General features: G+C 40.2%; 1 protein-coding gene across 12 annotated transcripts in view; it reads left to right on the top strand.

Moving 5' to 3' along the window:
* FHOD3 (formin homology 2 domain containing 3) overlaps positions 1 to 21976 on the top strand; it is a 655003-nt gene that overhangs the window by 456041 nt on the left and 176986 nt on the right. For 7 of the 12 annotated variants that reach the window (XM_054018872.1, XM_054018870.1, XM_054018871.1 and 4 more), the window contains exons 8-10: positions 10990 to 11084; positions 14471 to 14614; positions 17632 to 17870. In XM_054018872.1, the coding sequence (XP_053874847.1) occupies positions 10990 to 11084; positions 14471 to 14614; positions 17632 to 17870 (478 nt within the window). Of the gene's footprint in view, positions 1 to 10989; positions 11085 to 14470; positions 14615 to 17631; positions 17871 to 19465; positions 19553 to 21976 lie in introns of all 12 variants that reach the window. The other 5 variants (XM_054018863.1, XM_054018866.1, XM_054018861.1 and 2 more) reach the window with 1 other exon arrangement.

Genomic DNA, 21976 nt, shown 5'->3' with positions numbered 1-21976 from the left:
ATTTTCAGGGATTTAAGTTTAAATTTCCTCAGTGTGATGGATGCCTCAACTGCCGGGCCCCGGAATCTATGAACCTCTGAAAAATATTTTTAATTGAAACTTTTCTTAACGAACATAGAAAAACCAGAAACCAAAGATGTTTCTGTAAAATGTTTTTTTGACTTTTGTTTTTAAAAAAATGCTTTTTAATAAAAATAAATTCATTTTTGGTTTTTAAAAATCAGAAAATGTTTCATGAAAACATTTTTGAAAATGGACCATTTTTCCGTTTCAGTTTTTTGTAAATTTTTCTTGGGCAATTTTGAAAAATGTGAAAAAAATTCAAAACTTTCTGTGAAAAATGCTTCGTATTTTTCACCCACCTCTAGTTTCCGGTGAGGTTGTGGCTGGAGGGCCGTGGTTCTGGCTCTAGATTATATTTGGCAAATTCCTGGGGCTCGGGCTGGGGTTCGGGCTGCTGGCTCCCCCGCTGATGGGGGCGGGGCTCAGGCTGCCAGCCCCTACTGCCTTGCCACTCTCCCTGGGGCTCGGGCTGCCAGCCCCCCACAGAACACTGGGGATCAGGCTGCCAGCCCCAACTGCCCGGCCCTGCTCTCCCTGGGGCTCGGGTTGGGGTTCAGGCTGCCGGCTCCCCCGCTCACAGCGGCAGGGCTCGGGATGCCAGCCCCAACTGCCCGGCTCCACTCTCCCTGGGGCTCGGGGTGTCTGCCCTGCAACCGGGTCCCACCTGCTGTCTCCAATGCCCAGGGTCCTCTGTCCGCCATTAGTGAAATTTTTCTGGCGAACTCCCTGTAACGTTCTGCGAACCCCCAGGAGTTCACAAACCCCAGTTTGGGAACCACTGGGCTAAGGTGAACAAGTTTTCTCCCTCCTACTTATGACACCCTTTTAGATACCTGAAAACTGCTAGCATGTCCCCTCTCAGTCTTCTCTTTTCCAAACTAAACAAACCCAATTCTTTCAGCCTTCCTTCACAGGTCATTTTCTCAAGACCTTTAATCATTCTTGTTGCTCTTCTCTGGACCCTTTCCAATTTCTCCACATCTTTCTTGAAATGCGGTGCCCAGAACTGGACACAATACTCCAGCTGAGGCCTAACCAGAGCAGAGTAGAGCGGAAGAATGACTTCTCGTGTCTTGCTCACAACACACCTGTTAATACATCCCAGAATCATGTTTGCTTTTTTTGCAACAGCATCACACTGTTGCCACATATTTAGCTTGTGGTCCACTATAACCCCTAGATCCCTTTCTGCCGTACTCCTTCCTAGACAGTCTCTTCCCATTCTTTATGTGTGAAACTGATTTTTTCTTCCTAAGTGGAGCACTTTGCATTTGTCTTTGTTAAACTTCATCCTGTTTAACTCAGACCATTTCTCCAATTTGTCCAGATCATTTTGAATTATGACCCTGTCCTCCAAAGCAGTTGCAATCCCTCCCAGTTTGGTATCATCCGCAAAGTTAATAAGCGTACTTTCTATGCCAATATCTAACTCGTTAATGAAGATATTGAACAGAGCCGGTCCCAAGACAGACCCCTGCAGAACCCCACTCGTTATGTCTTTCCAGCAGGATTGGGAACCAGTAATAACAACTCTCTGAGTACGGTTATCCAGCCAGTTATGCACCCACCTTATAGTAGCCCCATCTAAATTGTATTTGCCTAGTTTATGGATAAGAATATCATGCGAGACCATATCAAATGCCTTACTAAAGTCTAGGTATACCACATCTACAGCTTCTCCCTTATCCACAAGACTCGTTATCCTATCAAAGAAAGCTATTAGATTGGTTTGACATGATTTGTTCTTTACAATTCCATGCTGGCTGTTCCCTATCACCTTACCACCTTCCAAGTGTTTGCAGATGATTTCCTTAATTACTTGCTCCATTATCTTCCCTGGCACAGAAGTTAAACTAACTGGTCTGTAGTTTCCTGGGTTGTTTTTATTTCCCTTTTTATAGATGGGTACTATATTTCCCGTTTTCCAGTCTTCTGGAATCTCTCCCATCTCCCATGATTTTCCAAAGATAATAGCTAGAGGCTCAGATACCTCCTCTATTAGCTCCTTGAGTATTCTAGGATGCATTTTATCAGGCCCTGGTGACTTGCAGGCATCTAACTTTTCTAAGTGATTTTTAACTTGTTTTTTTTTTTATTTTATCTGCTAAACCTACCCCCTTCCCATTAGCATTCACTATGTTAGGCATTCCTTCAGACTTCTCAGTGAAGACTGAAACAAAGAAGTCATTAAGCATCTCTGCCATTTCCAAGTTTCCTGTTACTGTTTCTCCCTCTTCACTAAGCAGTGGGCCTACCCTGTCTTTGGTCTTCCTCTTGCTTCTAATGTATTGATAAAAAGTCTTCTTGTTTCCCTTTATTCCTGTAGCTAGTTTGAGCTCATTTTGTGCCTTTGCCTTTCTAATCTTGCCCCTGCATTCCTGTGTTGTTTGCCTATATTCATCCTTTGTAATTTGTCCTAGTTTCCATTTTTTTATATGACTCCTTTTTATTTTTTAGATCATGCAAGATCTCGTGGTTAAGCCAAGGTGGTCGTTTGCCACATTTTCCATCTTTCCTAACCAACAGAATAGCTTGCTTTGGGGCCCTTAATAGTGTCCCTTTGAAAAACTGCCAACTCTCCTCAGTTGTTTTTCCCCTCAGTCTTTTGATTCCCATGGGACCTTACCTATCAGCTCTCTGAGCTTACCAAAATCTGCCTTCCTGAAATCCATTGTCTCTATTTTGCTGTTCTCCCTTCTACCCTTCCTTAGAATTGCAAACTCTATGATTTCATGATCGCTTTCACCCAAGCTGCCTTCTACTTTCAAATTCTCAACGAGTTCCTCCCTATTTGTTAAAATCAAGTCTAGAACAGCTTCCCCCCAGTAGCTTTTTCAACTTTCTGAAATAAAAAGTTGTCTGCAATGCAGTCCAAGAATTTGTTGGATAGTCTGTGCCCCGCTGTGTTATTTTCCCAACATATATCCGGATAGTTGAAGTCCCCCATCACCACCAAATCTTGGGTTTTGGATGATTTTGTTAGTTGTTTAAAAAAAGCCTCATCCACCTCTTCCACCTGGTTAGGTGGCCTGTAGTAGACTACTAGCATGACATCACCCTTGTTTTTTACCCCTTTTACCCTAACCCAGAGACTCTCAACACTTCCATCTCCTATGTCCATCTCCACATCAGTCCAAGTGTGTACATTTTTAATATATAAGGCAACACCTCCTCCCTTTTTCCCCTGTCTATCCTGAGCAAGCTGTACCCATCCACACCAGCATTCCAATCATGTGTATTATCCCACCAAGTTTCAGTGATGCCAACAATGTCATAGTTGTATTTATTTATTAGCACTTCCAGTTTTTGCTGCTTATTACCCATACTTCTCGCATTTGTATATAGGCATCTAAGATACTGGTTTGATCTTTCCTCCCAGTTTTGTCCTGACCCTCCTTTCTCTCTGCCAATATAACCCACACTCCCTCTCTTTTCCGACCCATCTCCCAGGTCTCCATGTTCCCCACTTACTGTGGGCTTTGCTCACCTGTCCCCGTCGAACCTAGTTTAAAGCCCTCCTCACTAGGTTAGCCAGTCTGTGTCCAAATAGGGTCTTTCCCCTCCTCGAAAGGTGAACGCCATCTCTGCCCAGCAGTCCTTCCTCGAATAGCATCCCATGGTCTAGGAAGCCAAAGCCCTCCTGGCGACACCATCTTCGCAGCCAGGCATTCACCTCCATGATGCATCTGTCTCTGCCCGGGCCCCTACCTTTGACAGGAAGAATCAAAGAGAATACCACCTGTGCTCCAAACTCCTTCACCCGTACTCCCAGAGCCCTGTAGTCACTCTTGATCCGCTCAGTGTCACACCGCACAGTATCATTTGTGCCCACATGGATGAGTAGCATGGGTTAGTAGTCAGAGGGCTGGATAATCCTCGACAATGCCTCTGTAACATTTCGGATATGGGCTCCCGACAGGCAGCATACCTCCCGAGATGAAATGTCAGGGTGACAGATGGGTGCCTCTGTCCCCCTCAGCAGAGAGTCTCCGACCACCACTACCCTACTTTTCCTATTCGCAGTGGTGGCAGTAGACCTCCCCGCCTTAGGGGTACGAGGCTTCTCCCCCTTTACTGTAGGGGGTGATTCCTTCTATCAAGAAAAGCATAACGGTTACTTATTACCATGGCGGGAGGGTTCGGAACAGGAATCACAATCTGCTGTCAGAAAAAGTGTTGCAAGAAATTCAGCATTATACTTTCATTGCATGAATGTGCAGGAGGAGGAGCCAAGTTGTATGGAGACTACATTTATTTACCATATAGCATTGAGAATTAACAAATGTAGGTAAATAACAGTATAAAAAGAAAAAAAAAGCTGAACATTAAATGGATTTAGTTTTTCAGTAGAGATAGGCCTGACCTGAAAAGTTTAGATCTAACTCCAGATTTGAACTTCTTCAAAGTTTGAAGAGGTCTGACCATTACTTTCACTAGGACCTGATGAAATGCATCCTAGAATACTCAAGGAGCTAATAGAGGAGGTATCTGAGCCTCTAGCTATTATCTTTGGAAAATCATGGGAGACAGGAGCGATTCCAGAAGACTGGAAAAGGGGAAATATAGTGCCCATTTATAAAAAGGGAAATAAAAACAACCCAGGAAACTACAGACCAGTTAGTTTAACTTCTGTGCCAGGGAAGATAATGGAGCAAGTAATTAAGGAAATCATCTGCAAACACTTGGAAGGTGGTAAGGTGATAGGGAACAGCCAGCATGGATTTGTAAAGAACAAATCATGTCAAACCAATCTGATAGCTTTCTTTGATAGGATAACGAGTCTTGTGGATAAGAGAGAAGCGGTGGATGTGGTATACCTAGACTTTAGTAAGGCATTTGATATGGTCTCACATGATATTCTTATCCATAAACTAGGCAAATACAGCTTAGATGGGGCTACTATAAGGTGGGTGCATAACTGGCTGGATAACAATACTCAGAGAGTAGTTATTAATAGTTCCCAATTCTGCTGGAAAGGTATAACAAGAGGGGTTCCACAGGGGTCTGTTTTGGGACCGGCTCTGTTCAATATCTTCATCAATGACTTAGATATTGGCATAGAAAGTACGCTTATTAAGTTTGCGGATGATACCAAACTGGGAGGGATTGCAACTGCTTTGGAGGGTAGGGTCATAATTCAAAATGATCTGGACAAATTGGAGAAATGGTCTGAGTTAAACAGGATGAAGTTTAACAAAGACAAATGCAAAGTGCTCCACTTAGGAAGGAAAAATCAGTTTCACACATACAGAATGGGAAGAGACTGTCTAGGAAGGAGTACAGCAGAAAGGGATCTAGGGGTTATAGTGGACCACAAGCTAAATCACTGGTCTACAATTTTTGAGAAGTCGTCTGCTTCAGAGATAAAATGTGCTATTTATTATGTATTTTGATGTGCTGAATTCAAATATGATAATTAAAACAACTGATTGGCTACTGTTTCTAAGATATGTAAGTTTTTACATTTTATGTCTATGTATATTGTGTAGATAGTAGAGTTTTAATCATAAATTGTAAATCTAGGTCTTTTCATGTGTTTATGGTTGCTTTACATGATAATATTTCACCTGTCCTGTTTATGTAACACTTTAAAAATCAGCAAAAGGGTTATATAAATAAAATGTATTATGAAACAAAAGGCAAAAAACTATTATGTACATAGTTTAGTCCTATTCAGTGTCTACTCGGGACTTCTTGGCTTGTGTCTTGTATTCATTAAATGGAGCATTTCTTGTCACTGTCCAGCAATAGTCTGCATGCATTGATGGCTCCATTTGCCCATTGTTGCAAAGTCCTGGTGAAATCGCTCGCCATGCTCGTCGCTCACTGCTCCGCAGTTTGGTGGAAAAAAATCTAGATGAGAGTGCAAAAAATGTATCTTTAGTGACATGTTGCAACCAAGGCTTTTGTATGCCTTGAGGAGGTTTTCCACCAACAACCTGTAGTTGTCTGCCTTATTGTTTCCGAGAAAATTTATTGCCACTAACTGGAAGGCTTTCCATGCCGTCTTTCCCTTGCCACGCAGTGCATGGTCAAATGCATCATCTTGAAGAAGTTCACGAATCTGAGGACCAACAAAGACACCTTCCTTTATCTTAGCTTCACTTAACCTTGGAAATTTTCCACGGAGGTACTTGAAAGCTGCTTGTGTTTTGTCAATGGCCTTGACAAAGTTCTTCATCAGACCCAGCTTGATGTGTAAGGGTGGTAACAAAATCTTCCTTGATTCAACAAGTGGTGGATGCTGAACACTTTTCCTCCCAGGCTCCAATGACTGTCGGAGTGGCCAATCTTTCTTGATGTAGTGGGAATCTCTTGCACGACTATCCCATTCGCAGAGAAAACAGCAGTACTTTGTGTATCCAGTCTGCAGACCAAGCAAGAGAGCAACAACCTTCAAATCACCACAAAGCTGCCACTGATGTTGGTCATAGTTTATGCACCTCAAAAGTTGTTTCATGTTGTCATAGGTTTCCTTCATATGGACTGCATGACCAACTGGAATTGATGGCAAAACATTGCCATTATGCAATAAAACAGCTTTAAGACTCGTCCTCGATGAATCAATGAACAGTCTCCACTCATCTGGATCGTGAACGATGTTGAGGGCTGCCATCACACCATCGATGTTGTTGCAGGCTACAAGATCACCTTCCATGAAGAAGAATGGGACAAGATCCTTTTGACGGTCACGGAACATGAAAACCCTAACATCACCTGCCAGGAGATTCCACTGCTGTAGTCTGGCGCCCAACAGCTCTGCCTTACTCTTGGGTAGTTCCAAATCCCTGACAAGGTCATTCAGTTCACCTTGTTTTATGAGGTGTGGTTCAGAGGAGGAGGATGGGAGAAAATGTGGGTCCTGTGACATTGATGGTTCAGGACCAGAAGTTTCATCCTCTTCCTCTTCTTCGTCTGACTCAAGTGAGAATGATTCTGGTGCATCAGGAACCGGCAGTCCTTCTCCGTGGGGTACTGGGCGTATAGCTGATGGAATGTTTGGATAATGCACAGTCCACTTTTTCTTCTTTGACACACCTTTCCCAACCAGAGGCACCATGCAGAAGTAACAATTACTGGTATGATCTGTTGGCTCTCTCCAAATCATTGGCACTGCAAAAGGCATAGATTTCCTTTTCCTGTTCAACCACTGGCGAAGATTGGTTGCACAAGTGTTGCAGCATATGTGTGGGGCCCACCTCTTGTCCTGATCTCCAATTTTGCAGCCAAAATAAAGGTGATAGGCTTTCTTAACCATAGTGGTTATACTGTGCTTTTGTGATGCAAAAGTCACTTCACCACAAACATAGCAGAAGTTATCTGCACTGTTCACACAAGTACGAGGCATCTCTGCTCACTTTGGCTAAACAGAAATGTGACCCTTTGCGAAATCAAACACTGACAAATAAGAGAGCACGACACTGTATAATTTCTAGAGCTGATATAGGACAATTTGTTCAGCAGAGTGATGTAAGCTTCGTTATGATTGCATCATCCATGACTTCTAGGAATAACATGATGCAATTCATATCATGTATGACGCAATACCAGCTTCAGATTGCATCATTCATTGTTTTGCCTAAAAAGCAAGTACTGTCCAAACCCAGTCATAGATTTATTCATAGATCCAGTCAAAGATGTATTTTAGTCATTTCTGGTTTAAATTGAGATCCCTTCCCTTTATAACTCACTTATCCTCCGCCATTCCCAAGTCAAGGGTCGTATATACTGACCCAATAGCATATCTTGAAAACTAGAGCCAATCAACAATTTTAAGCATCATTTTCGTTCTCAGTGACCCAGAATTAGTAAAGTTTGACTACATTTATTTCAGAAGCATTTTGGCTGTAGAGCAGTGATATGAATCAACAGTGTGATGCTGTTGCAAAAAAAAGCAAACATGATTCTGGGATGCATTAACAGGTGTGTTGTGAGCAAGACACGAGAAGTCATTCTTCCGCTCTACTCTGCTCTGGTTAGGCCTCAGCTGGAGTATTGTGTCCAGTTCTGGGCACTGCATTTCAAGAAAGATCTGGAGAAATTGGAGAGGGTCCAGAGAAGAGCAACAAGAATGATTAAAGGTCTTGAGAACATGACCTATGAAGGAAGGCTGAAAGGTTTATTTAGTTTGGAAAAGAGAAGACTTAGAAGGGACATGATAGCAGTTTTCAGGTATCTAAAAGGGTGTCATCAGGAGGAGGGAGAATACTTGTTCACCTTAGCCTCTAAGGATAGAACAAGAAGCAATGGGCTTAAGCGGCAGCAAGGGAGGTTTAGGTTGGACATTAGGAAAAAGTTCCTAACTGTCAGGGTGGTTAAACACTGGAATAAATTGCCTAGGGAGGTTGTGGAATCTCCATCTCTGGAGATATTTAAGAGTAGGTTAGATAAATGTCTATCAGGGATGGTCTAGACAGTATTTGGTCCTGCCATGAGGGCAGGGGACTGGACTCGATGGCCTCTCGAGGTCCCTTCCAGCCCTAGAATCTATGAATCTATACAGTTAGTGGCAAGGCATGGCTTTTGAATCTGAATACAAATTTCCCTAACATTTGGGAGTGTTCAGATCTGTGGTTTTGGTTTGAACTCATCTGTAGTCTGAGATGTTTGAAAGCTTTCCACAATATGAATATTCCTCTTCAAGGGGAAGAATAAGGGAAAATGAAGAAGCAAGCATACAGCTTTATGTTTTTCAAGGGTCATAGATACTTGTCATTGTCTTGCTGCAACCTCTTGTGAATTTAGAGGACATATACACACTTCAGTAACAAGATGAGAGAAGACAGTCAGCCTCACAAGTAACCTCAAGCTTTCTCTTTGATTGTGCAACTCAGGATCACAATGAGAAAATGGGCACCCTAGATGCAAATGTCACATTCTTATCTAGTGTAAACCGGAGTAGCTCCATCGAAGTCACTAGAACTACAGCAATTTACACTAGCTGAGAATCTGATACAGAATTTCCATGTTACATGTCAGGAAATGGCCTTTTGTAAACAACCACAGCCTATTACCTTCTGAAAAGCAAGTACTGCTGAAGTGGCTTGCTGATAACAGTGCCTGACTGACAGATTAAAATTAAACACCCTGAAAGCAGCGAAGAAATGGCTAGCCAAATTTGTGCTTTCATGGGTAACTGTGGATGTCATCTTTACACGGAAACAGGCAGGCGAATATGAAATGATAGAATACCAAGATATTGCATTTTAAAAACACAATGGAATTGTTCTAATCAAAGTAAGGACTTTCTGGCTATAGAATAAAAGGCATTTTCCCCCCAGAAGATCTTTCACTGAATCATAAATCAAGGATTAAGTAATTAATTTGTCATGTTATTGGCAGTTCACTTCCTTACACATAGCACTGTTATAGATCAGAATAATATAATTTCCCCTTTTTGTTTCTCTCTCTCTCTCTCTTTCTTGTTTTCTTCCCTTTTTTGTTCATTAGAAACCACAGGAAGACATTTTTGTAGTGAGGATATCATTCCTCCCAATCATATATCTTATTTGAGCAGAGTGAATTTGTTCCACATGTCTTTTGAACATGTGTTCCTTGCACAAAAATGTCTGGTTATGTAGAGAGGCAAATGAAGAGAAGGCTAGTGAAACTGGAGAAGCTCATTACAGAATAGGGTTTTAATTAATGTGTAAGAAAAAATATTGAGCAGTGAGAATGTATCTCCGGCCCTTTTGTACCTTTGCCTATGATATGGAAGCTGCCAAAAGCTTTCTGTTTTGTTTTGTTTGCAGTGAGGATTGGAGAATATTGGTATCAATAAAAGTAAAGGAACTGAAAATGGGAACATTCTGCTGTCAAAATGTTCATCAGTAAGGAACTTTGCACACTATAAACTGCCATCACTTTGTGAATGGTGTTTCCAGTTAAGTCAATGGGAGATATGCGTGTGTGGGGCAGGATATAAATTTGAATGCTGTGTGAATGAGAGATTGCTCACCGTGTTATGATGATAACTCATGTGGTGTATATGACAACCACAAAAGGATTATTTGTTAGGCTACAGTATCCTGTCTTTGGGGTCACTGATCACCCAATGATAGGTTCTGATGAAGAATCTCTCCAGTTTCATTATATGAGTGTATTGTCACTCCATATCCTGCGGGTAGAATTATGGAGGTGGAGTTCTGTGAAGATTGGTCTGAATCATTTCTCTGCAGTTCAGAGAATGCCTTCCAGCTTTGCTGATCATGTAGTTGAATTAGTCTCTCCAAGTAAATAGTTCATAGCTTTCTGATTTCCCTCCTGACCCTCACATTTACTTCAAACACAACTGTCCGAACTTGGGTCCTTCATTATCCAGTTCAGTTTCCTTGATAGATCAGTTTCGGCTCTTTCTTGAGTACATGTATCCACCTCAGGTTTAGCCAAATTATTGTGATTGTTTTACAGAGTATCTCAGACATAAGACTTTAGCTTGAGTCTACCAGCCATTTTCCTAAAGACCTATAAAATTACTTTATTTGAAGCAATAGGCTATTAAGTCACTTTGCTTTTCACGGATTTTGTAATTACATGATCCAAACTAATACAGAGTTTTATTGAGTGGAACTGAGAGAACCACCTTTGAAGTGTGTGTGTGTGGGGGGGGGAGCGAATGTAGGGAGGGATTATTAAAATAATTCAGGTAAAAATCAGGACAAAAGATATATCACTCTTGCATTGATGCTTTTTATCTGGGAAGCATAAACTGGGATTCAATGCAGTCCTCTTTATTTCAGTCATCAGTACTTGTCTTGATATAGGTACCTTGATATAGGTAAATATTGATGCATCAAAGGACTATACAAACTAATTGTTTAGCAATTTATCTAACCATTTGCTATTATGAATCTGTGGTACATATTGTCTGAACCTGTTCATTTTTTTAGGTTACATGATGAGCTACTATTTCTGTTTTACTCTTAGGAGCCAAGCCATGGTCCAACATTATGGAGATCCTGGAGGAAAAGGACGGGGTTGACACTGAACTGCTGGTTTATGCAATGACCTTAGTTAACAAGGTTTGTTTTAACACACTAATATCATTAGCAATATTAGTACTCATTTATTTTCAGTTACATAATGCTCAAAGGTGTTTTGGGCATTTGGCAGATATATAGCAAGACCAGTCTTGTCCCAAGAATTTACAGTGCAAGCCACTCAAAGCCAAACTGGATTAACCTTATCTAGAGAACACTACTTGTTGTTTTAATAATGTGCCTTTGGCTACCACTCTACTCTGTTTTTGTAAATGTAACATTAACAACAGCAGATGACATGGTGAGGGGCACTAAATATATCTTTGTCTAAGTAAAATAAATATTCAAATGCTATTTAATTTCAACACGTAACAGATGTAAAATTCAGAGTGTCTTCTCTTTCCATCTTCTCTTTTCCATCCCTTAGAATACTACCAGATCTCCAGGTTAGTGAGGAAAATGAGACTTTATGGTAGCTAAAAGAGAAGTTAAGTCACCTTTTCAAATTAATTGGCTGGAGTGGTGGGAAGGCTGAGCCGTTGGGTAGAGGGAGAGGTATGAGAGCATATTCACATGAGGTGAATATTGTGGTGCTTTGGGATTGTGTGAGGGTTAGGTAGCTAGAAAGAGGGGTCTAGGTGTTTGAGATTCTGTGGTGGTTGGGGTGGTGGGGTCAGGGATTTTGGGGGGCACAGGAGACAGATAAGGACAGTAGTGTGAGCACTAGATGGGCGTGGCAGTTTATGCATCAGTAAACTCAGGAGCAGCTTTCTGAAGGTTAGTTCACATCATTGTGCCAACCTATTAGTATGAATAAAACCAACGGTTACTTTTGTTATTTATCATTTCTGTAACGGTGCCAACCAGGATCAGGACTCCATTTTGCTAGGTGTTGTGCCATCACATAGGGAGACGCAGTTGCTGTCTCCAAAGATCTCAAAATTTAATTAGAAACAAGACTCAACACATGAGTGTAACAAACCATAGGGACAGGGTGGACAAGCATAATGTTAATAAGATCCCATGGTTACAAAGGCTAGCTTTGTGCACAATTTGATGGTTCCAGAACATTTGATTTTTTTCTCTATGCATCGAGTGTAATGAATTTAACAGATCTGAATGCTAATGAAAGGGTTTCTGTTTGAAAAAGAAAAGGTGCCATGATTTTTTTCTTTCTTGCTTCTAGTTCTCAAAGGTTTTTATTACAAGTAGCTGTTCCATTGTAAAATCAAATGTTATCTAAAATATGCATGTACACTCACAAAAGAAAACCAAAAGGCCATAAAAATGAGAAGCTAGTTAGAAAAAAGTTCTTAACCTCTAAAGTAATCATCAAATGAGTCAGATTTTAAAAACTGACCTTTTAAAGAAGACAGAAAACCAGAATGTATTTAAGAACCAAAATATCATTGTGCTTTATGGTTTTGTTTAACAGGTCAGAGTGTTACTAACGTTTTGATGTGTTAAATTCATTATATTCGTTCAAGTATCTTCAGTTTGTCAATTCTGGTCATAAATCACAATCTGAATTTATTCCTACTGCATAGTACTTTCTCAAGCTCTTGTTCATGGCTATAGTAAACACTTTTTGGTAAACTAGCTTCTCTTCTAATGCTTGGAATTGCCCTTGGAAACAGCCTGATAGGGCCAGATACCCCAGTAACATCACTGTTGTCATGATGTTTCATTGAAAACCAACTCCTGGTCCTGTTGAAATCAGTGGCAAAACTCCCACTGACTTCATTAGTAGAAGAAACCTTCTGAAAGGCATTTCTCGATTCACATATGTATATAACTCCCACTAAAACAGGAAAACATGTCCTCAGGAGTCTTTTTCCATGCTCATTTCATGCCGTGATATATTTCATACTGGGTTCCCTCTTTCTGGTGATTATACCTCTTAATCTTGTCTGGGAATTGTCAGCCCTAGTGTTTGCTTTATTACTGTATCTCGTATTGACTTATTTTCATCCCACAGTTGATTTCTTTAGGTCTGAGCCCATCATTCCTCCTTGTAACATTTTTTAGGAGGGGCGTGTAGACCTAGCCTAAGAGACCAATTCTGCCACACTTATGCATATTGGGTGACACCATGCTCTAAAGTGGCTTGCATAATACTTGTAATAAGGTGCTACTCAACATGAGTGGCAGAATTAGTCTCTTAAGCTTATTTGGGCCTGATTCTCACTTGCTCTGCACCTTGTATAGTCATTAGCAACAACATAAACTGAGTGTAAAATGCTACCACATCAAAATAGCAGTACATTACACCCACTTTGTAATGGTGTAAATGACTACCAGAAGTACAGGGCAAAAGAGAATCAGGCCCATTTCTGTTTAAAAAAATCTCTCTCCAACAGTTCATCTTCTCCCCGACTTCATTCTGCTGTTGAGCCATAATAATGGATTCATCACATGGCAGTCATTTTCAATACTAGGCTGGGAGGGCATATTGCTATACAAACTGTACTATGACTTCACTGCACAGTAGCAGTGTGTGGCTAATGGTAGTACTGCGAATTCACCAGCAAAAAAAAGTCTAGACTGTGATAAGAAAAACTCTGTATTAAACCCAGAAACAAATAGAAATGGAAGTTCAAAAAGTTATTGTGGTGTAAATTATTTTTATATAAATATTCTTTATTTTCAAGTTTGTGAAAGTGCCTCTCGACTGTTAATGGTAAATGTTTGTCCCACAATTAGAAATGCTTTATATATGCAGGAACTCTTAATAAGCCCCTTTAGACAAGGTAGCAAGCATCCCTTCAGTAAGATTTTAAAGAATGAAAAGGAAGGAAGGAACTGATATTTCTGCTGTCTAGATCAACTTGTACATTAAAAATACTACTATTACCTAAGGACTTAAAGACAGTAGGCACATGGCTTGGGATGATTGTTCCTGGCTGAGCATCAATCAGCTGTGTGGCTCACCCTTCTCCTTAAGGCTGAAGAGACAGGAATCAATAGGAAACCAGCATGCCTTGCTCAGATAGAAAAAAATAAAAAAAGGTTTATCTCTCTGCTTCTATTCCTGTGCTTAATACCTTAATATTTGCTGCTTTTTAGTTCTGCAGTTAAGTAGAACCAGGGAAGGATCCAAGTGTGTGTGTGTGTGTGTGTGTGTGTGTGTGTGTGTGTGTGTACACATAGATATAGATATATTTATTGACCCACATTTTCAGTAGTTTTTCAGGAACCAGTAACATCGATTTGTTTTGCTCATTATCTTTTTCTTACATATTTTCACAGCGTTTTTTGTTAGACTCTGCTCCACTTGATGTTTTATTTTTCTAGCTGTGTCTTACTAACCCCACTCTTTGTTTCTTGTTTAACCAGAATCACGTACACTGCCACTTACAAATTCTTGTAAAACTTTTTTAATTCTCTTCAAACCAAATCATTGTCAATGTTGTCCCTTTGATTCTCAGACGCTGTCGGGGTTGCCAGATCAGGACTCTTTCTATGACGTGGTGGACTGTCTGGAAGAGCTAGGCATCGAAGCTATTTCACAGAGACACTTGAACAAGAAAGGAACAGACTTGGACTTAGTTGAGCAATTTAACATTTATGAGGTAACATAACATGCCCTGTTTTATGCATCTTACAGCTTGTGCAAACTTCAAAGCTGGGGGATGGGGGGGAGAGAATGTAACCTAGGTGAAACTTGGTTATCTATTTTATTTTAAAAGAAAAACATCTGGTTGCTGGAAGTGTTACACACATTTCGTATATGTGACCTAGTCCGGTACATGACTACATGCAGTGCAAATGCATTTCATACTAGACATAGGTTATACGTCAAAGTGAAACAGCACATTTACTAGCCTCTTTAGAGGCAGTTCTGCCTGCAATTAAAACTCTTTCTCAAACTGCTAGTTACACATCAGACTCCCTAAGTCAGTAAAAGTTCTTTCCATATGCAAAAGCATTCAGTGCACAAAAAAATGTCCCGCCTACATCAGCTTCACATACACAGCTTTCTCCACAATTGATTGCCCAGTGAGTCCTTGTTTATGAGTTTATACTGGATCAATTCCTACCCGACTTGCAGTGATTGGATACTGACTGACTCCACATTCACCACCTGTGAAATATTTATGTGCAAAGATAGAATATTTGGTTTCTTAACAATTAGACACTTTTCAGACTTTGCTTTTTTTAGGCCGAAAGTAATATAAAGTGCATGTGAATTTATGTCATGGTGCAGTGAAATAAAATTACTGCCTCTAGTACTAAGTCCAGCTGCAGAGACGTTGGGCCTGCTTCTCTTCTTTCTTATGCCAGCTTTACCCCATGGTAACTCCATTGATTTTAGTGGAATTACTCCTGATTGATACCAGTGTTAGATGATTCAGGCAAAACATAGGTATAGAGACCTGAATGCTCCGCTGAATGTAGTCACACCAACTGAAAACTTGTGTGGCTCATTGGAGAATAAGGTCCAGAAACATGCTGTCTGGTTTTTGAAATCCATCATGATACTAGTTGACAAGAGCGGGTTTTCTCAACTTTACTGAGTGGTAAAAACAGATGATAAACTTGCATGCCAGTTTAATATCTTTAATTTCTTTCTTGATTGAGAAGAAATTTGTAGCACAGTGGGCTAACTTGCCTTTATTATATGTACTGCTTTGCATTATATCCTGCTTTGCATTATATTCAGTAGTAGTGCAAGAAACCTACAGGCCTGTGTCCTGTAAGACATTAGCTTCAGCAAGTTAGGATAAGGCTTGAGGCTTATGAACTTTGAACAGCTAAACTTTGCACAGATAAATGGCCTAATGGAAAATACCAAGTATTTGGGGAGCTGAAAATAGAGTTTAAGGGTAAGTTCTGACCACAGGTACATAATTCAACCACAGATGTTGTCCAGGCAACAAACTGACATACATAACAGGTATATGAGATACATCTAAGGCTAGCCTGCTTGCTTATATAGCTTTTCTTACAAGTTTATTTTTGTATAAGTCTGATTCTTTGTTTTATTATAATAGGTTTATAGGTCTATATTAGACTATATTTTGGCTGTAACACAAAGGACCTGCAGGTCACATCCTGTATGTTGAGCTAAGGCAAAGTTCGCATACATATGTTTGGGACCTTTCACAGAGATAGATGATGATGCGCTAAAGCATAAGGTCCATATATGGCTGCAACCTTTAACATGGAGGATGTGTTAAAGCAGGTTGGCATAGGGGCTTTCCTAAGTTCATACCCTTTTAAACTTAACAGGTACACCACACCTTGGAACTTGGAAAGAACCGAAATAACCAGTTAGGGCAGAAATAACAAATGTGATCCTAACCACAAAAGGGGCATGGTAACAAATGGATGTATATGATAATAAGTTGAGATCATTGATATACTAAAATATAGGGAAAAGACACTCCGACATTAGTAAGGTGAGGAAATACAAATAAGGAAAAGTGGGGAAATCCCCTACTGAATATGCATCAAACATAGCGGCGTCAGCGTAACATATTATAAGAGTGGCATCCCAGCCTAGGGGTGGTAGGAGGAGGAGGTGTAGTCCTTGGGAGGTGCCAGAATGATGGCCACTGGTGATGATGGGGAAGGTGACGAGGAAGATGATGGCTAATGTTTCAGGTTGTTTTACAGGAGATGCTGTGAGTATATGGATGTGCAGATGTACATTCTGTAGTTTCTCCATCTTACTAAGTCGGGGTGTTTGTGACTGTGCTAAATGTATTATTAAACTATATTTGTAAATATAAAAGAGTTCCTATAGGGTGAGTGTTGCAACTGCGCACATTGAATAACACTGGGCCTGATCTTGGAGAAAGAACCTGGCAACCCTCAAAGTGATAACTGGGGATTCTTAAGTAATCAATATAATTTAATACGTAATCTAAAGATCAGGCAACCAATTGTAGCAACATTAGTAAAGTTCCAAAGTAGTGTGCTATGTATAATATCTCCATGGCCCTCGTGTAGCTACTTTCTAGAGAGTAGAAAATCTAGTGGCCAGACTGAGTTTCAAGAGATGTGGATTTTGATTATGGATCTGTCCCAGACTTCCTGTGGGACTTTGGTAAATCACTTAACCTCTCTGTGGCTCAGTTTCCCCATCTATAAAATGAGGATTGTACGTCATTACCTCCAGTGGTAGGGTGGGAATTCACAAGACTCAAGGTAAAATCCTGTCCCTTTTGAAGTTGGTAAGAATTTTGCCATTGAATTAAATAGGGCCAGATTTTCTCCCAGGGATTTTCAAAGGCATGAATGGGGATGAGGTGCCCAAATCCCACTGTAATATGATGGGAACTAGACATCTAATTCCCTTAGATTTTGAAAATCCCATCTTAAATGTTTACAAAGTTCTCGAAGGTCTGCAGATGAGGGGATCTATGCAATCCCAGTGTATGAATAGCAGCAAGATGAGTATGTAGCAGCTAAAGAGGAGTAGCTGTTGTAATGGTGAGTATAGTAAGAGTCAGTTAAGTTATGCTGGGAGCAATGACTCCATGGTTGGGGATGATGTGCAGCTACATATTCATTGTTAAAATGTGAATGAAAACATAGGAAATCTAGAGCTAACGTGAAAAGTCTCCCCTTTCGTTCCTTTCAGATGACACTGAGACATGAGGATGGAGACGAGACTGCTGATCCCCCACCCAATGGGCGCAAAGACAGAAGAAGGGCCAGTCTTGGCTCCAGTGAACGAAGGGGATTAGAGCGCAGGAGAAGCCGCAGACATTCAGCCCAGAGCATCAAAAGCACTTTATCAGCTCCTGCAAGTCCCTGCAGTCAGTCGAGTCCAAGCTTCATGTTAGGCCATGGGCAGCGTATTGAAGATCTTAGTGAGAAGTAAGTGCTTGAGACAAGAAACATTCCTTTATTCTCATTATTGTGTCTTTCTATTGCATTCATTGCACATTATTGACTCTGATCATGGCAAACTATTCAGTTATTTCATTTCCCCCCACCTTTCTTTCTTTCTTTCTTTCTTTCTTTCTTTCTTTCTTTCTTTCTTTCTTTCTTTCTTTCTTTCTTTCTTTCTTTCTTGTCATGGACAAAAAAGCAAAATGCTACTAGAGGTTTAAAGGAAGAAAGATGTGATCATTTGGTTCTTCTATATTCACCTGCCTTTAAGATGCATATGTTCCCTATGAATACCTGCCTGTCAGTACTATATTTCATTGATCTTCAGAGAAACAAACCTTCAAAGCAATCTGTAAAATAAACAAATACATTCCTGAGTTTGTATTACCATTTGTCCCATAGGAATGGATGTAAACAACATGAGATGGAACATTCATAAAGTGAGATCTTAACAACATTTATTGATAGAATTTTCATCTACTGTAATATATGGACAGAATTTCCATCTAATATATCCATTTAGTAGAAGATTCAAATTCTATAGGGAGGTCCTGGTGAAATCATAAACATCATGATTTATTACACTTGTGCAAAGTTATTTTTTGTGTGATTGGAATGAATTCATATGAGGCATTTTCTTTTTACAATCAGTGTTCCAAAATGTATATTCATATTTTCTTTCAAGGCTTGAGTTGTTTTGAATAGATGTGATGTTATATTTAAGAATTAACAAATGAGATGCAATAAAGACCAACTGGGGAGGAACCAGTGGCCCAGAAACAAGGCTAGCCATTCAATCTAACTGGTTATTACTGCTTGAGAAGTGCTCTGGACTGAGGTATTTATTGACATTATAAGACAAAAATGAAAACCGATAGGTGTTTGAATTTTCTTTATTGCCAGTGCCATTCCAGTTCATCTGGACAGAGTTTTGTTAGAGAAAAGCGGGAGCTGCTGGTTGTCAGCACCTCTGAAAATCAGGCACAAAGTGTCTTGAGCTGGGAAACCAGAAACTGAATCACATTAAACAAATGAAGACTTAATGTTTGTGAAGTTCTTTGAGCATTTCTGATGGAAGATACTATATACAATCCTGGAGCCTCAAAATTCTGCCAGTCATGTAGGAAACTTTCTATCTTGCAAACTAAATTTTACCGAATAACAATGTATTCCTATTAAAAAGACCCTTCCTTCAGAATACTTGAAATTTTAAGGCTCCAGGACTATTAAGTAGTAGTGGTATGTCATATACTGCATAGTGGCTTCTCAGTATATTGAGGGCAAGTCCACAGACCGCTCTGGCACGTCTGGTGAAGATATACTATGCTGACAGGAGAGCGCTTTCACGTTGGCATAATTATTCCACCTCCATGAGAGATGGCAGACATAGCATGGTGTAAACACCACTTTAAGTCAATGTACGTCGCACAAGGGAGATGTTGTTTTCACACCTCTGAGCAACGTAAGTTATATCGACATAAGCAGTAGTTTAGACCAGCTCTCTATGTCCAATGCATTTGTCATCATTCCATGTTGTCATTTGACGTCTCATTCATGTTTGTTTTTGGCTGGGTCTGTAGTGAATTCGAGCCTGAGGGCCCCGTGGTCTTACAGGCTGATGACAAGGATGACAGTGCATTTGAAGCTGAACTTCAAACATCTTCAATGTGAGTGTTGCTGCAGCTGCTCTGCATGGAACACCTCTTGCATGGTTCTGGGCTTTTTCATTACCTCTTGGTGTCTAGAACACATGCAGTGGGTGTGATTGACTCCTTAGGGTGATGCATTTGGGTTGAAGAAATGCATTTTATTTCAATGCTTTGATCCTGGATTGATTTTTCTGTTGTAATCAAAGACATGCAAGCACGCTGAGTTATCCTTCCCGAGTTACACTACACTTGGTCAGTTTTACGATTTTTTTGTCATTTGCATTCGCCCTGTTGTTTTCTTTGTTTCATAGCTGGGAACTGGAGAATGCATAACAGCCAGATGGAAAAAAACAGTCTATCCCAAATTACACCATCCTAATCCCCAACACACAACCCTCTAACACGCTCTATGTTTAAATCTGTGTTCATCTTCTTTTGGACCTGATATTTTGCTAGTCACTTTCTTTGTCATCTATATTTTAACCATTTTCAGACAGATCTTGGCCCCAGCTCTGGATGTATTGGCAGTGGGCAGGAGCAAAGTACTACACTTCATTCTCCCACTCAGTTCTTGCCATACCAGAGATTGGGCCTGTTGTTTCTTCACTCCTGGAATATCCCTGAAAGCTGATTCTTTGAAATTCCAGCCATTTAGCCTCTTGAGAGGATAGCCTGCTTTGCTGACTATTCATCCATATGATTATGTTTCTTTCTGGACATGCAAAGAAGTAGCCTATATAATTGAGTATCATATTTGATAAAGGGTTTTTTAAAAGCTAACTTTAATATAGTGTATAAGTCTTAGAATGTCTTGAAGTACTTAGAAGCATAGCTACCCCTCTGATTCATTATTTGCATTGGCTGCATCCTGTTTCCCAAGCTATAAGCATTAAAGCATCAAAATAATGTCTAGGCACCACAAATCTGTTAGTCTCAGACTTAATTATTTTTTAAAAACTCGTGAAAGCAACATAACAGCATTAGGGCGAGAGCAAAGGCATATGGTTTATCAGTTTGATCAAGGCAGAATATTTGCCTATTGAGACCAGAAGTTCGTGTATTAATGAAAATGAGTCTGACCCTCAGAACTCTGGACCATGTTTTTTGCCACACCTGGCTACTACTTAGGGGAAACATTTTCCCATTCCATTTCAGGATCTCTATGCAGAGAAATCATTTTGGACTATTGTTTCAAAATAGTCATTTTGTGGGCTAGTCATTGTGCCTGAGAAGTAGGAATATTATTTTCTAAAGGGCCTCAAAACTAAACAACACAAAATTATGCTCAGAAATATGATAGAGAGGTCTCTTTTTTTCTATTTTTTATAGAAATATGGTTCCTATGGAATCTTAGTAAGTTTTTTATTCATGTTGTATCTGAGTATAGTCACAGAGTTGGTGAAAACATGGAAAAAAATTTGCAAAAATGTCTTCAAAATATTTTTGTTGTTTTTCCTCAAAATATTGCGATTTCAATACATATTGTTCCAATTCTGAAAAATTTCAGCAAGCGGCAAGCTCTCATCCACTCCCCATGGGGGCATGTTTGTTGTGGGTCCACAGCCCCACCTCCACTGCCCATACGAACAAGTATTGGAGTCTCGTCTTAACTAAAGGCATGTTACATCTACAAAGGTATATCAAAAGCCAGCTGAGTGCTCTACCATAGTGAAATTGTCAGCGCCTGACCTCTGCAGGCATAACATTTCCAGCCGCCACAGCCTGGTGATACCTTTGTTTCCCACCCGTGAATTCGGCCTATAGAAATTACAGGAGGAAAAGGCCCACTTGTTCACCTGGGATCAGATCTAGTGCCCATTTAAGTCAATGGAAAGACTCCCTTTCAGTGGGCATTGGATCCAGCCCCTAGTATATCCCCAAGCAAATGCAGGATTGTTATTTACAGTGTATTTTGCAGGGCTCTATCTATTTTAGTTATAAAATATCCCCAACTATGAGGCTTCAGCCACTTTCCTTGGAGACGCTTACAAATTCGCTTCACCATTAGGAAAACTTTACTGGTATTCAGCCTAATTTTCTTTTCCTTACATTTACTTCCTTGCTTCTGCTGGTAGTTACATGGTATATATGTCACTTGATTCTGATGTTGGCTTTACACGGGAATAACTTCATTGACTTCAGTGGAGCCACTCCTGATTACACTCTTGGGAGATCAGAATCAGTCCCACATAGTATATTGTGTTTCTTTTTAGACTATATTCTTCTTGGTTATTTATGGACTCCATTCCCCAGATCGCTGCAGGCTCTAGGTACCTCAGAGTACTCCTTTGCAGAGTGTTCCTCTTCCCTTTCTTTCTACTCCATTCAGATGGTTTGGCACATATTTTGCTTTTGTTTACCACATCAAACAGGTTGTTCAGAGTCATCTGCTTTGTGTCAACAGGTAAGATTTACTGCAATGGCAAGGAAATAAGTCTTCCA

The sequence above is a fragment of the Malaclemys terrapin genome, chromosome 2 (genome assembly GCF_027887155.1).
Source record: "Malaclemys terrapin pileata isolate rMalTer1 chromosome 2, rMalTer1.hap1, whole genome shotgun sequence".
NCBI classification, from domain to species: domain Eukaryota; kingdom Metazoa; phylum Chordata; order Testudines; family Emydidae; genus Malaclemys; species Malaclemys terrapin.
The sequence above is the reverse complement of the archived record's forward strand: the minus strand, read 5'-3'. Positions and strand labels throughout refer to the sequence as shown.